We start from the raw sequence: 14,694 nt of genomic DNA, 5'->3' as shown, positions 1-14,694 counted from the left end.
CTTCACTGCCTGCTGTACCTGCATGCTTCTGAAATGTTTCTGAAATGTTGCACGTGTCTTCTATGGTGCAAAATTTCTGTTTAATTCACTTATCTTATTTCCTGTTTAATTCACTTACCTTTTTTGCTGTTTAATTCACTTACCTAATCATTATTTTTCATTATTAATTCCCCAGATCTTCTTTCTATAGAACTACCTTCATTTTGTTAACTCTTTTACAAATGATTTTGTAAATATACTAAATCTTGAATGGCTGCTTTCTGCTTGACTCCAGAATCTTTACATTTATTTACCATACACTCCTCATCCAATCTTCCTTTGCCCAACAGATATTTACAGGCTAAATGTAGATTGAAATCTGCCAAGATTATTGGCCTCCTTTGAAGCTTTTCAATATATGCCCTACAATATGAATGCTTTAAAGATTATCTGGTGGACAAATAGATAGAAAGAAAGAACAATAGTGCACAGGAACAGTCACTTTTGTCCAAGATTCCTGTGCCAACCACAATTTCTTGCATTTCTTACACAAAAGGTGGTTGGTATATGGAACGAGCTGCCTGAGGGGGTAGTTGAGGCAGGTACTATCACAATGTTCAAAAGACGTTTGGACAGGTACATGGATAGGATAGATTTAGAAAGATATGGACAAAAGCAGGCAGGTGGGACTAGTGCCAATGGGGCATGTTGGTTTTGGTGTGTGCAGTTTTGGCTGAAGGGCCTGATTCCACACTATGTGACTTTATGACTATCTCTCCCCAATCTGCCTCCTCCAATTATATTGATATATTAATATTAATACTGCAACACTTGTATCTCCCTTCCACCACAGTTTTTTTTAATGTTCAAAGAAGCAGTGCAATGATTTGCTTTGTATTATCAGCATATAATAAATAACCTAGAAACTGTATTGTTACCGAGATTGAGCATAGCCTTTCAAATTGTATTTTGCACTTGACAGAGCTCGTGAAATTTCATTGCCAAATAGACATTGAGATGAAGGTATAGTTTTAATAGATTAGTTGCATCAAAATGCATTTGATCGAAATTACGAGTATTTTGTAATGTCAATGCCTGCATATCTTTTTTTTCTGTTTTAATAGGTCACATTGAAGTGATTAAGCTGTTGGTAGCACATGGAGCTGAAGTAACATGTAAGGATAAGAAAGCTTATACTCCACTTCATGCTGCTGCTTCCAGTGGAATGCTCAGTGTAGTCAAGTATCTGCTTGACCTTGGAGTTGATGTAAGTCAATATATTTCCACCCATTCTATTGAATGTGACAATAATTCAGCCATACTTTATTTATCTATTTAACTTAGAGGTAATAATTTGTTATGATGGGCAAATGTTACCATATTTTTACCACACTTCCAAAGTTTTTTATTCGGCACAGATTTTAATTTTTTTTAAGTGACACGTGATACTACGTGCTAACTTTAGTTTGTACCTTTTGCATGTTTTATAACACGTTACAATATATATATACTATCAATTACTATTTAAATTCTTGCAATGAAATGTGATAATGCATGTATAATTATATTCTTATTGAAGTACCACCTCAGTAGTGCCAGCTTAATAAATAACAGCAAAATATTAGTTCTAATGTATTTTTGAAATCAAGATGTCGATTTCCACAGCATACTCTTATCCCATAATAATAATAATAATAATAATATATTTTATTGTCATTGCACCTATGTGCAACGAGATTTGGTATGCAGCTTCCATCCGATGTCATAACTTAAACAACTAATAAAATTTAGATTTAGATACCCCGAGAACATGGTTTATGAAAAGAACAGTAAAACAGTCAAAACAGCCTAAGCAGTAAAACAGTCAAAACAGTCTGAACAGTCATGTGAGCAATGACGCAATTAATACACTCAAGAACATCAAAAAATCTTGCAAATAGTAACAGTGAAAATCAAAATTAATTGAATGCTGAAAATAGTACCCAGTAAATTGGGAAGCATCTGTAAAGTTGATAGTTTGTTATTTCTTCTCGCTCTGGAGATGATTCCAAAGTCAGGTAATTGCAGATACAAGGACCTGCGGATGCAGTTTTTAGTTTTTATTATAATTATAATAAATGCTTACTTTTGATACTAATAAAAACATATGTGAACCATTGCTTTGGATGGTTACATTTCAGTTGCTATTTAAAATTAGAGCAATTTTGCATCTTCAGCCTCTCCTCGCTGAAAATTTTCATCTCTGATACATTCATATTTTGCACTCATTAATTCATAAGATTCTGCACAAACTCCAACTAGCACTATCATCTTATTTGCAATTCATTTCCAATTGCTGTAGTAATTTAGTTTAAAATAGGTAACAAAATCATTGATAATGCAACAAAACAAAATATTAAATGAGAAAAATTAAAAAAAAGAAAGCATTTCATGAGTCAACACATTTGAATTGCATCATTTGCTGATGACATGGAATGTTGACATTTTAAAACTCGGCATGTTCCTTGGTTTTGAGACTTGTGGAATTCTTGAATTTTGTGAACAATGCAAGGTTTTTTGTGTGGAGTGCTGTGACCATTTACTGTTACATACTTCAACAGATTAATGAACCAAATGCATATGGAAATACCCCTCTTCATGTGGCCTGTTATAATGGCCAGGATGTAGTTGTGAATGAGCTCATTGACTGTGGAGCAAATGTCAACCAAGTGAATGAGAAGGGCTTCACCCCATTGCATTTTGCTGCTGCTTCAACACATGGTGCATTGTGTTTAGAACTATTGGTCAGTAATGGGGCAGAAGTGAATATCAAGGTAAGGAATACTACAGGTCTCTTGTCGGTACATGGAAATTAAATTCTTCACATTTGCTATGCTTAAGAACTAGGTTGAATACGAAGTTGAGTGATTTTATTCTTGGTGTCGGTAGCTTCACATGAAATGTAGGTCTTTCTTTTTCATTTTCATGTAATGGTGATTTCCCTTGCAAATTGGATGTCCGAACTAAACTATTAGCTTCCATAAACCAGAGTAAACACATGCAAAAATTAACTACATGTTTGGAACTCTGTTTTGGCTAAGATTTTGGCAGTTGAAAGATTATTTCTTACAATTCCCATTCAAAAATAATCTTTACTTTTTTTATTCACGATATAATGCATGCTTCATTTATGCACTCAGCAGTAGATTGCCTTAAAATTGAATAATATTTTCTGGTCTTCTATTTTCTTTACGTTCCTTTCTTATGACCTGTGCCCCTTTTCCTTTATAAGGTCTTAAACATACTTGGATCACCCAATTCGAACAACTTGTCCACTTCTATCAAAAGCATGCACTTTAATCGCTCCAAAGTGGGGTTTATCCTACCTTCTTGATGGTTGGTATTGGCCCCAGCTGCCATTATACCAGAAACAATTGCAGAATATCCTTTCTTCATTTTGATAGCTCTTGTCATATTGGCTACATTCTATCCTATCCTTCCCTTTACTAAAACTGAATCCAACCAATTTGGCAGTTAACTAATCTTGAGGTTCTGAGTTTCAGTAATCTGAGTTTCTCCAGCCATAGATGCTGCTGCACCCGCTGAGTTTCTCCAGCTTTTTTGTGTAACTAATCTTGAAAACTGATGTGCAGTCTATCATCTGTTGTCCATTTCTAAGAAAATCCAGTTGCATCACAGCCATAGCTGCGTCAAGACCGAAGATTAGTATAGCAAATTCAAATTTTGTTCTCTCAATTCTTCTGCAGATCTTGCATCTTAAAGGAGAGTTATTCCATCTCTCCTGTCTATCATTAATTCCACTTCACTATCATCTACCTGTATAATTGTGTGAGAAGTTTCCAGTTTACTGGTTATGTTTTAATTTGAAAATGCTGCACATTTGCTAAAGTTGATAGCCATTTCAGTGAAGGTCGTGCATGTTTTAGGAAATGCAGTATTTTATTCAATTTTAACAATAATGGTGTGTTGAATGGTTGTGGTGAAGATGTGATGATGGCAAAAAATATTTCTTCTGCCTTAGCAGTTTCTATACTCAAACCTTGAAAGACACCTTTATGCCGTCAGTATAATTTCTGTTTTGCCCATTAGCAAAACCTGCACTTAAAGTCATAGTCACATCATCGAAACAGGCCCTTCGACCCAACTTACCCATGCTGACCAACATGTCCCATCTACAATAGTCCCACCTGCCTGTGTTTTCCCCATGTCCCAATAAACCTAATCAATCCATGTACCTGTCTAAATGTTTTTAAATGTTATGATGGCACTTGCCTCAACTACTTCCTCTGGCTGCTCGTTTCACATACCTATCACCCTTGGTGTATAAAAAAAAAAAGTTGGCCCTCGGGTTCTTATTAAATCTTACCCCCTCCTCACCTTAAATCTATGTCCTCTGGTTCTTGATTCCCCTACTTTGGGTAAAATAAAGCATTTACCCTATTTATTCCTCTCATGATCTTATCGCCATTAGATCACCCCTTATCCTTCTGCGCTCCAAGGAATAAAGCCTGGTCAATCTTTCCCTATAGCTCATACCCTCGAGGCTCTGAGGCACAGCTGAAAAGTCAGGCAGAGCTATAGTGACAGGAGATTTGGTAGCTAGTGGGGGCAGACAGGAGATTCTGTGGCAGATGATGTATTACCTCTCTACTGCCAGCGTCCAGGGTGTCTCTGAGCGGCTGCAGAACATTTTCAAGGTGGAGGCGAGCAGCCAGAAGTGATTATGTACATTGACACAAATGACATGGGTAGGAAAAGGGATGAGGTCCTGCTAAATTAATATAGGAAGTTAGACAGAAGTTTTAAAAGTGGGACCCCGAGGGTAGTAATTTCTGAATTGAAAGGAAGTGGTGGCGCTGTCCTGCAGCTGCGGCTCGCCTGCAGTCCGTTTGTCTTTTCTTTTTTTTGGTTTTCTTTTTGTCCTGTTTCAGTTTATTTTAGTTTATTTTGGTTGTGTATGTGTGGGGGGTGGGAGAAACATGTTTTTGGTCTCTTCCTTCGGGGGGATGCAACCTTTTCTTGTCGTATCCCCCGTCTCCGTCTGCACTGAGGCCTAATGGTAGAGCTGGCGGCCTCCAACTGGGACCAACCTCGAGGCTCCGGAGGCAGAGCCAAGACTTAGCAACGAGAGGCTGGCCGACTTCGGGGCTGTGGTGGCGTTGCGACGGCGGCAACCCAACTTCGGAGCCTCGGAGGCTCGGCTGTGGGCCCAGTGGACGACATCGTCGGGAGCTCGCAGGTCCCAAGTTGGTGACTTGTTTTCCAGAGCTCCCACGGCAACAGCTTTGTCCGCCCCGGGCCGCAGAGTTTGAACCCGCCCATTCGAGGAGCTCGGATTCAGCCGCGGGACTTACCATCACCCGGCGGGGTCGCAACATCGGAAGCCTGGATCGCCTCAACGCAGAGGGAGAACAAGGAGGGAAGAGACAAGGACTTTAAGACTTTTGCCTTCCATCACAGTGAGGAGGACCTGGTGGACTCACTGTGGTGGATGTTAAATCTGTGTTTATTGTGTGTTTTGTTATTTTATTCTATGTTATGACTGCAAGGCACAACATTTCATTCAGACTGAAAAGTCTGAATGACAATAAAGGATACTTTACTTTATTACTCCTGGTGCCACGTGCTAGTGAGATGAATGCTTGGTTCAGGAATTGGTGCAGGGACAGGGATTCCGATTTTTAGACCATCGGAGCAAGGTGACCTATACAAGAGAGACTGGTTGCATCTGATCAGCAAGGGGACCAATAACCGTGTAAACAGGTTTACTAGTGCTACCTTGATGGGTTTATACAAGAGAGGTAAGGAGGTGGGTACCAGAGTGCTGGGTCAGAAATTGGAAGGAGTGGTGAGAAGGTAGAGGTTAGGACCAGCAAGTCTCAAACTAAGGACAGGCAAGGAGAGGTGAAGGAACAGGGTGATGGGCTGACATGTGTTTATTTCAATGCAAGGAGTATTGTGAAGAAAGCTTGGGACTATGATGTTGTGGTCATTGCGGAAACTTGGTTATGGGAGGGGCACAACTAGTCGCCTCAATATTCTGGTGTTTCAGATGTGATCAAGAGAGAGGCAAAAGAAGTGGAAGAATTGCATTACTAATCAGCGAGACTGTCACAGCAGCGCTCAGAGAGGACATTCTGGAGGGTTCGTCTGCTGGGACGATATGGGTAGAGCTTAGAAATAAGAAAGTTGCAGGCACTGTTGGAATTGTACTATAGGCCTCTCAATAGCAAGGGGAGGAATAGATTTGTGGACAGATTTCCGAAGGATGCCAGAGCAATCAAGTTATCTTAGTGGGTGACTTTAACTTCCCCAATGTTAACTGGGACTTGCTCAGTGCCAAAGGCTGAGACGGGGCAGAATTTGCGAGGTGTATTCAAAGGTTTCTTGAAACAGTATGTGGATAGTCCAACCTGGAAAGGGAACATACTGAACCTTGTGTTGGGAAATGAGCTTGATGAGTGGTGTTTCAGCGGAAAAGCATTTTGGGGATATGATCACAATTCCATAAGTTTTAAGATTGTTTCGAATAGGGAGAAAGCCGTCCCTTGTGGGAAGGTACTAAATTGGAGTAAGGCAGACTATAATGTTATCAGGCAAGAGCATGGGGTGGGGGTTGTTACACTAAGAACAGTTGTTATTGGGCAAGTGCACATCTGACATGTGGGTGTCACCAGAGTGTTTTATTGTCATGTGTCCCAGATAGAACAATGACATTCTTACTTGCTGCAGCACAACAGAATATGTAAACATAATACTGTAAACAATATGATAAACGAGAGAGAAATAAAAAGTTCAGTGTGAATGTACGCAGATACCCACAAGTACACATATATCCACACATTTATATATATCCACACACACACACACACACACACACACACACACACACACACACACACACACACACACACACATATATATATACATACACACACATATTCAAAAAACAAACAATAGTAGTGCAATAATAATAATAGTCGATTGAAGTTCAGAGCTTATTTGAGGTTGTAGTGTTTAATACCCTGTTGGTTGTAGGGAAGAAGCTGTTCCAGAACCTGGACATTAGAGTTTTCAGGCTCCTGGATCTTCTTTCGGATGGCTGTGGTGAAACGAGTGTGTGGCCAGGATGGTGTGGGCCTCTGATGATGCTGGCTGCCTTTTTGAGACAGCGACTCCGATAAATCCCACCGATGGTGGGGAGGTCAGAGCCGGTGATGGACTGGGCAGTGTTCACAACTTTCTGCAGTCTTTTCCACTCCTGGACGTTCAAGTTTCCAAACCGGGCCATGATGCAACCAGTCAAAATGGTCTCTACTGTGCACCTGTAGAAGTTCAAGAGAATCCTCTCTGACATACTGAATCTCCTTCATCTTCTCCAGAAGTAGAGGCGTTGATGTGCTTTATTTATACTTGTACTGGGTCCAGGAAAGATCTTCGGAAATATGCACACCCAGGAATTTGAAGTTTTTGACTCTCCACCATCATCTCATTGATATAAACGGGATTGTGGGTCCTCATCTTTCCTCTTCCAAAGTTCACAATCCGTTCATTGGTTTTACTGATATTGAGAGTCAGATTGTCGTGCTGGCACCATTTGGTCAATCGGTCGATCTCACTTCTATACTCTGACTCATCACCATCTGTAATTCGTCCAACAACGGTGGTGTCGCCGGCGAACTTGAAGATGATGTTCGTACTGTGTCTGTCTACACAGTCATGAGTGTAGAATAAGTAGAGCAGGAGGCTGAGCACGCAGCCTTGAAGTGCTCCCGTGCTGATTGTTAATGAGGAAGAATTAACATTCAGAATTAACGTGCGGTTCCCGGAGGTTGCAGGTGGTTGCCGGAGGTTGCAGGTAGTGGAAGCAGGTAGGGAGACTGACAAAAACCTTCGGCAATCTCCAGGAACCGCACGGAAACCGTCGGTGGGGCACAAAGTCTCCAGAGGTTTCCGTTCAGGTTTCCTAAGTGGGACAGGGGCATTAGTCTCCTGAAGAAATAGAAGTGTTGGTGTGCCATTTTGGCCAGCTGCAATGTGGATGTTCCAGGACAAATTGTTGGTGATGTTTACACTTAAGAACTTGAAACTCACAACCATTTCCACCTCAGCACCATTGATATTGCTTGGGGATATACAGTGCCCTCCATAATGTTTGGGACAAAGGCCCATCATTTATTTATTTGCCTCTGTACTCCACAATTTGAGATTTGTAATAGAAAAAAATCACATGTGGTTAAAGTGCACATTGTCAGATTTTATTAAAGGGTATTTCTATACATTTTAGTTTCACCATGTAGATTACCATTACAGCAGTGTTTATACATAGTCCCCCCCATTTCAGGGCACCGTAATGTTTGGGACACGGCTATGAGATGGGGTTGCCGGGTTGGCATGATGAGCTGAATTTATCGTAAAACTATTTCTGAAAAGTTTTATTTTAGCATGTGCACTTAAAAACATAAATCAAGAAAACTGGAAATTCTACAACTATGTTCAAAGTGTATGATAAACAATTATCTTTGTACATTTAGTCAGATTCCATTTATAAAGTGTACCCCTCTCTTCAACAGTAAAGCTTTTATCTTTAATTTGTCTTTCTACATCACAATTCCTTGAATTATTTTATCATTGATTGCATTGTTAATTTTATCAAAATCAGTCTGTTCAGTGCACTTTGTTCCGGGTTTACATGAGTGGACATTTTGACTTACAAGAAATCTGGAATATGCTCTGCAAATGGATTGTGAGAGATTCCAACTTTGTATTCGAAAGAAAACTGCAGATACAAAGGAGAAATTGTATATTTTTACAATTGTAAAACCACGAGTAAAGGACAAGAGAATGGATTGAATAGTGATCTGCAGCACAGAGCAGTCATAAAGTGTGATAAGAACAATTTGTGAATGGCATCCTTCAAGGCAGTATCATTTTAAATCCTGACAGTACTACTCCAGTTTGGAGCAGATCTGTTTCATCTTAAAATGTTGATATGTGATTTGTTCTGAAGTCCAGTTTATTTTTAAATAGGGGAGAAAGAAGAAAAAGATGTAGGGGAGAAAGAAGAAAAAGATAATAAACAGAGAATAAGAGGTGGTGGGTTTCTTAAATGTGTATATTTTAATGCTAGGAGCATTGCAAGAAAGGTGGATGAGCTTAGAGTCTGGATTGACACCTGGAAGTATGATGTTGTGGCGATTAGTGAAACATGGTTGCAGGATGGCTGTGATTGGAAACTAAATATTCCAGGATTTCGTTGCTTCAGGTGTGATAGAATTGGAAGGGCAAGAGGTGGAGGTGTTGCATTGCTTGTCAGGGAAGATATTACAGCAGTGCTTTGGCAGGATAGATTAGAGGGCTCGTCTCGGGAGGCTATTTGGGTGGAACTGAGAAATGGGAAAGGTGTAGCAACACTTATAGGGGTGTATTGTAGACCGCCTCATGGGGAGCGAGAATTGGAAGAGCAAATATGTAAGGAGATAGCAGATATTAGTAGTAAGCACAAGGTAGTGATTGTGGGAAATTTCAATTTTCCACACATAGACTGGGAAACACATTCTGTAAAAGGGCTGGATGGTTTGGAGTTTGTAAAATGTGTGCAGGATAGTTTTTTGCAGCAATACATAGAGGTACCTACTAGAAAAGGGGCAGTGCTGGACCTCCTGTTAGGAAATGAGACAGGTCAGTTGACGGAGGTATGCGTTGGGGAGCACTTCGGGTCCAGTGATCACAATACCATTAGTTTCAATATAATTATGGAGAAGGTCAGAACTGGACCAAGGGTTGAGATTTTTGATTGGAGAAAGGCTAACTTTGAGCAGATGTGAAAGGATTTAAAAGGAGTGAATTGGGACATTTTTTTTTATGGGAAGAATGTAGTAGAGAAATGAAGGACATTTAAAGGTGACATTTTAAGAGTACAGAATCTTTATGTCCCTGTTCGTTTGAAAGGAAAGAGTAATAATTGGAAAAGGGCATGGTTTTCAAGAGAAATTGGACATTTTGTTCGGAAAAAGAAAGAGATCTACAATAATTATAGGCAGCATGGAGTAAATGAGGTGCTTGAGGAGTATAAAGAATGTAAAAATAATCTTAAGAAAGAAATTAGAAAAGCTAAAAGAAGATATGAGGTTGCTTTGGCAAGTAAGGTGAAAGTAAATCCAAAGGGTTTCGTCAGCTATATTAATAGCAAAAGGATAACAAGGGATAAAATTGGTCCATTAGAGAGTCAGAGTGGACAGCTATCTGCAAAGCCAAAAGAGATGGGGGAGATATTGAACAATTTCTTTTCTTTGGTATTCACCAAGGAGAAGGATATTGAATCATGTGAGGTAAGGGAAACAAGTAGGGTAGCTATGGAAACTATGAGGATCAAAGAAGAGGAAGTACTGACACTTTTGAAAAATATAAAAGTGGATAAGTCTCCAGGTCCTGACAGGATATTCCCTGGGACATTGAGGGAAGTTAGTGTAGAAATAGCAGGGGCTATGACAGAAATATTTCAAATGTCATTAGAAATGGGAATGGTGCCGGAGGATTGGCGTACTGCACATGTTGTTCCATTGTTTAAAAAGGGTTCTAAGAGTAAACCTAGCAATTATGGACCTGTTAGTTTGACGTCAGTGGTGGGCAAATTAATGGAAAGGATACTTAGAGATAATATATATAATCATTGGATAAACAGGGTCTGATTAGGAACAGTCAACATGGATTTGTGCCTGGAAGGTCATGTTTGACTAATCTTGAATTTTTTGAAGAGGTTACTAGGGAAATTGATGAGGGTAAAGCGGTGGATGTTGTCTATATGGACTTCAGTAAGGCCTTTGACAAGGTTCCACATGGAAGGTTGGTTAAGAAAGTTCAATTGTTGGGTATCAATAGTGGAGTAGCAAGATGGATTGAACAGTGGCTGAATGGGAGATACCAGAGAGTAATGGTGGATAACTGTTTGTCAGGTTGGAGGCCGGTGACTAGTGGGGTGCCTCAGGGATCTGTGTTGGGTCCACTGTTGTTTGTCATACACATCAATGATCTGGATGATGGTGTGGTAAATTGGATTAGTAAATATGCAGATGATACTAAGATAGGTGGTGTTGTGGATAATGAAGTAGATTTTCAAAATATACAGAGAGATTTAGGCCATTTGGAAGAGTGGGCTGACAGATGACAGGTGGAGTTTAATGCTGATAAGTGTGAGGTGCTACATCTTTGCAGGACAAATCAAAATAGGACGTACATGGTAAATGGTAGCGAATTGAGGAATGCAGTTGAACAGAGGGATCTAGGAATAACTGTGAATAGTTCCCTGAAGGTGGAATCTCATGTAAATAGGGTAGTAAAGAAAGCTTTTGGTGTGCTGGCCTTTATAAATCAGAGCATTGAGTATAGACGTTGGGATGTAATGTTAAAATTGTACAAGGCATTGGTGAGGCCAATTCTGGAGTATGGTGTACAATTGTGGTTGCCAAATTATAGGAAAGATGTCAACAAAATAGAGAGAGTACAGAGGAGATTTACTAGAGTGTTGCCTGGGTTTCAGCACCCAAGTTACAGAGAAGGATTGAACAAGATAGGTCTTTATTCTTTGGAGCGCAGAAGGTTAAGGGGGGACTTGATAGAGGTCTTTAAAATGATGAGAGGGATAGACAGAGTTGATGTGGATAAGCTTTTTCCATTGTGAGTAGGGAATATTCAAACAAGAGGACACGATTTGAGAATTAAGGGACAAAAGTTTAGGGGCAACATGAGGGGGAACTTCTTTACTCAGAGAGTGGTAGCTGTGTGGAATGAGTTTGCAGTGGAAGTGGTGAAGGCAGGTTCGTTTTTATCATTTTAAAATAAATTGGATAGGTATATGGACGGGAAAGGAATGGATGGTTATGGTCTGAGTTCAGGTAGATGGGACTAGGTGAGAGTAAGTGTTTGGCACAGACTAGAAGGGCCGAGATGGCCTGTTTCCGTGCTGTAATTGTTATATGGTTATATGGTTTGTGCATCGTGGAAATGAGAATTTGAGGAAACCTCTATTACCCACTTTCCAGGTCTGCCTCTAATCACTTCCATGTTCCATGTTCTCACACTACTTCGTACTCCGAATTTTAATTTTATCCAGAAATGATTCGGACAGCCTTTTTTCAAATTTGTTTTGAAAATCCATGTAAATAATAACTGCAGTATTTCCTGTTCAGTTTATTTTTTTCTTGGTCAATGGATTAGCGTTTTAATTCCATATTGACTAATCAAAATTAAATCCTTCAGAGAGTTTTTTTACTATGATTGGTGGAACATTGGACACAATTGTGATGGTGAAATAGAGCTATACTATAAGTTGATAATAACTGTATATGATTTAATCTCTTTTAGAGTAAAGACGGGAAGACTCCATTGCACATGACAGCAATTCATGGGAGGTTCTCAAGGTCACAGACCATCATCCAAAATGGTAACTAATATTTTGCTAAAGCAGTTACTAAACTTTTCAATAATTTAGTTATGAGTTTAATACTCTTTGTATGGTTTATATATTACTTTTGAGTAGCTTTAACCATTTGAATGATAAAATGAGGAAATTTAGGTTCTTGATGTACTGGGATGTGTTGGAATCATTTGGTTATAAAAATGTTGCTCCAATTTAACCATTTTAACCACCAGTACAGAAACTGTTTCCTTCTGTATGCAATTTATATGCTGTCTTTAAAAAATACTATGTATGACATACCTGAATGAATGCATAATTATTTTAACCTTAAATTACAAATTATGAGCAAAATCTAAATTATAGTCTGTGAATCTCTCTTGTGTGCTGACTGGTTATTTAAGGTGTGATTCATGGACAACTGGTTTAAGCAGCACCACAAGAAACTAGATGCTGGACTCTTAAGCAAATGCAATGTTCTGGAGGAGCTCAATGGGTCAGGCAACATTTGTAGAGGGAATGACAGATGAAGCTTCAGGTCAAGACCCGTCAGACTTTTGCTTTATTTCTGGTTGCATTAGTGTGGATGGAGACCAGATAGAGAAGAGGAATAAGGTCGATGGGTTAAAAGTGGTAACATTACAAGTTAAGATGGTCAGACTGACGTCTGATAAAGCTGGAATCAGAACAGGCCATTTGAATATAATATCTGAGTAGACAAGACAGCTTCTTGAACCTGCTTTGCTATTTATTTTGGATCACAACTGATCTCATCTTTGGTCTTGATACTTTCCTTCTCAGCAGTGCTTTTCCTATGTCACCTATCTGCCTATTTTTACTATACAGATTATATACAGGTCCACCACTGATTTTTCCAGCAACTTATGGTCTGGCACCTACTTTATTCCGACTAAAATTATGAGAGTGCCCCTGTAAGTCTCCCCTGAAAATGTGGCGCCTCGGCAGGGTGAGGTGGCCAATCTCGACCTCATCGCCACTTCCACGCCAATCAGTGGGTTGAATCTTCCCCCTTCAGCCGGGGCTGTGAAACTGGCCTAGCCGGAGCCAGCAGATCCGTTCCCATAGCCGACTTCCGAGGTCAACTTTGCGGGACAATTTCTTGGCTGACTCGGCGGACCGTTCTGGTACCGTTGGACTCTTCTCAGAGGCCGTGACTTCTGCTGGTTCAGCAAAACGGATAATCTAGAAAGGCTCTCGAACCAAGGATGCTGGAAAATCTGTCTTAAATATTTACAACCCTCTGAGGGAGGAATTTCCTTTTCATTTCTTAAGTGGCCAACTCATTTTCCGAGAGTACCCACTGATTGTAGTGTTCCCACCAGGAGAATCATAGCATGTACCCCCTCAAACTGTTCAGAATCTGATAATATAGTTATGTTACTTCTCATTCTTTTCAGCTCCAGTCATTACAGGCCAAGATTCTTTTATCTTTTGTTATAATGCAATTCCTCGCCCAGAAATATATCTAATGGGCCTTTGCTACACTATCTTCAAAGCAAATATATCCTTACTGAATAAAGAGAGCAAATCTGCATGGAGTACTTCAGGTGTAGTACCAAAAGAATTATACAGTCGTAGCAAGTCTACCTTGCTCTTCTCTTCCATTTCCTTACATTAGCAGCCAATATTCCATTTGCCTTCCCAATTACTTGCTGTATGTCTGTTAATATTCTCCAACTGGCTTTTATTGGTTCAATTCACGTACCAATTAAAAAAAAAAAAATCAAAATAGACTTTATTCGGGTAATAAATATATGCAATACATGAACCGTGCAAAGAAAATTCATCCGACATTTTCGGAGGCTATACAAATTATTCAATACAGTCTACATACATTGCTCAAATTTCACAAATGTATCCCCCACCCTTGCCACTCATGTGGTCCACTGGCGTGGAATCCCTTCCCTTATTTTGAGGGGCGTCTCCACCACACCCTGCCCCCCATGTCCAGCAGCGGAAGGAACCTAGCTTGTGGTCCTCCCCCACCAAGCCTTGGCGTTGGCTGCACCGAGCTTCAGTGCGTCCCTCAGCACGTACTCCTGCAGTCTGCAGAGGGACAGCCGGCAACATTCCCCGACGGACATCTCGCTCCGCTGGGTGGTGAACAGCAGACCAAAGAGCGTCTTTCACCGAGTTGATGACCTTCCAGCAGCACTCGATGTCAGTCTCTGAATGCGTCCCTGGGAACAGTCCGTAAATCACAGAGTCCTCTGTGATGGAGCTGTTCGGAATAAAACATGACAGGGACCCTTGCAGACCTCTCTAGACTCTCTTTGCGA

At 40.1% G+C, this 14,694-nt stretch overlaps 1 protein-coding gene across 6 annotated transcripts in view; it reads left to right on the top strand.

The window, feature by feature from the left end:
* The window catches only part of ankrd28 (ankyrin repeat domain 28), a 210,697-nt gene that overhangs the window by 103,666 nt on the left and 92,337 nt on the right, over window positions 1–14,694 (top strand). For 4 of the 6 annotated variants that reach the window (XM_033050785.1, XM_033050777.1, XM_033050815.1 and 1 more), the window contains 3 exons: window positions 1,104–1,246; window positions 2,580–2,792; window positions 12,343–12,421. In XM_033050785.1, the coding sequence (XP_032906676.1) occupies window positions 1,104–1,246; window positions 2,580–2,792; window positions 12,343–12,421 (435 nt within the window). The remainder of the gene's footprint in view (window positions 1–1,103; window positions 1,247–2,579; window positions 2,793–12,342; window positions 12,422–14,694) is intronic. The other 2 variants (XM_033050798.1, XM_033050808.1) reach the window with 1 other exon arrangement.

The sequence above is a fragment of the Amblyraja radiata genome, chromosome 2, assembly GCF_010909765.2.
Source record: "Amblyraja radiata isolate CabotCenter1 chromosome 2, sAmbRad1.1.pri, whole genome shotgun sequence".
NCBI classification, from domain to species: Eukaryota; Metazoa; Chordata; class Chondrichthyes; order Rajiformes; family Rajidae; genus Amblyraja; species Amblyraja radiata.
The sequence above is the reverse complement of the archived record's forward strand: the minus strand, read 5'-3'. Positions and strand labels throughout refer to the sequence as shown.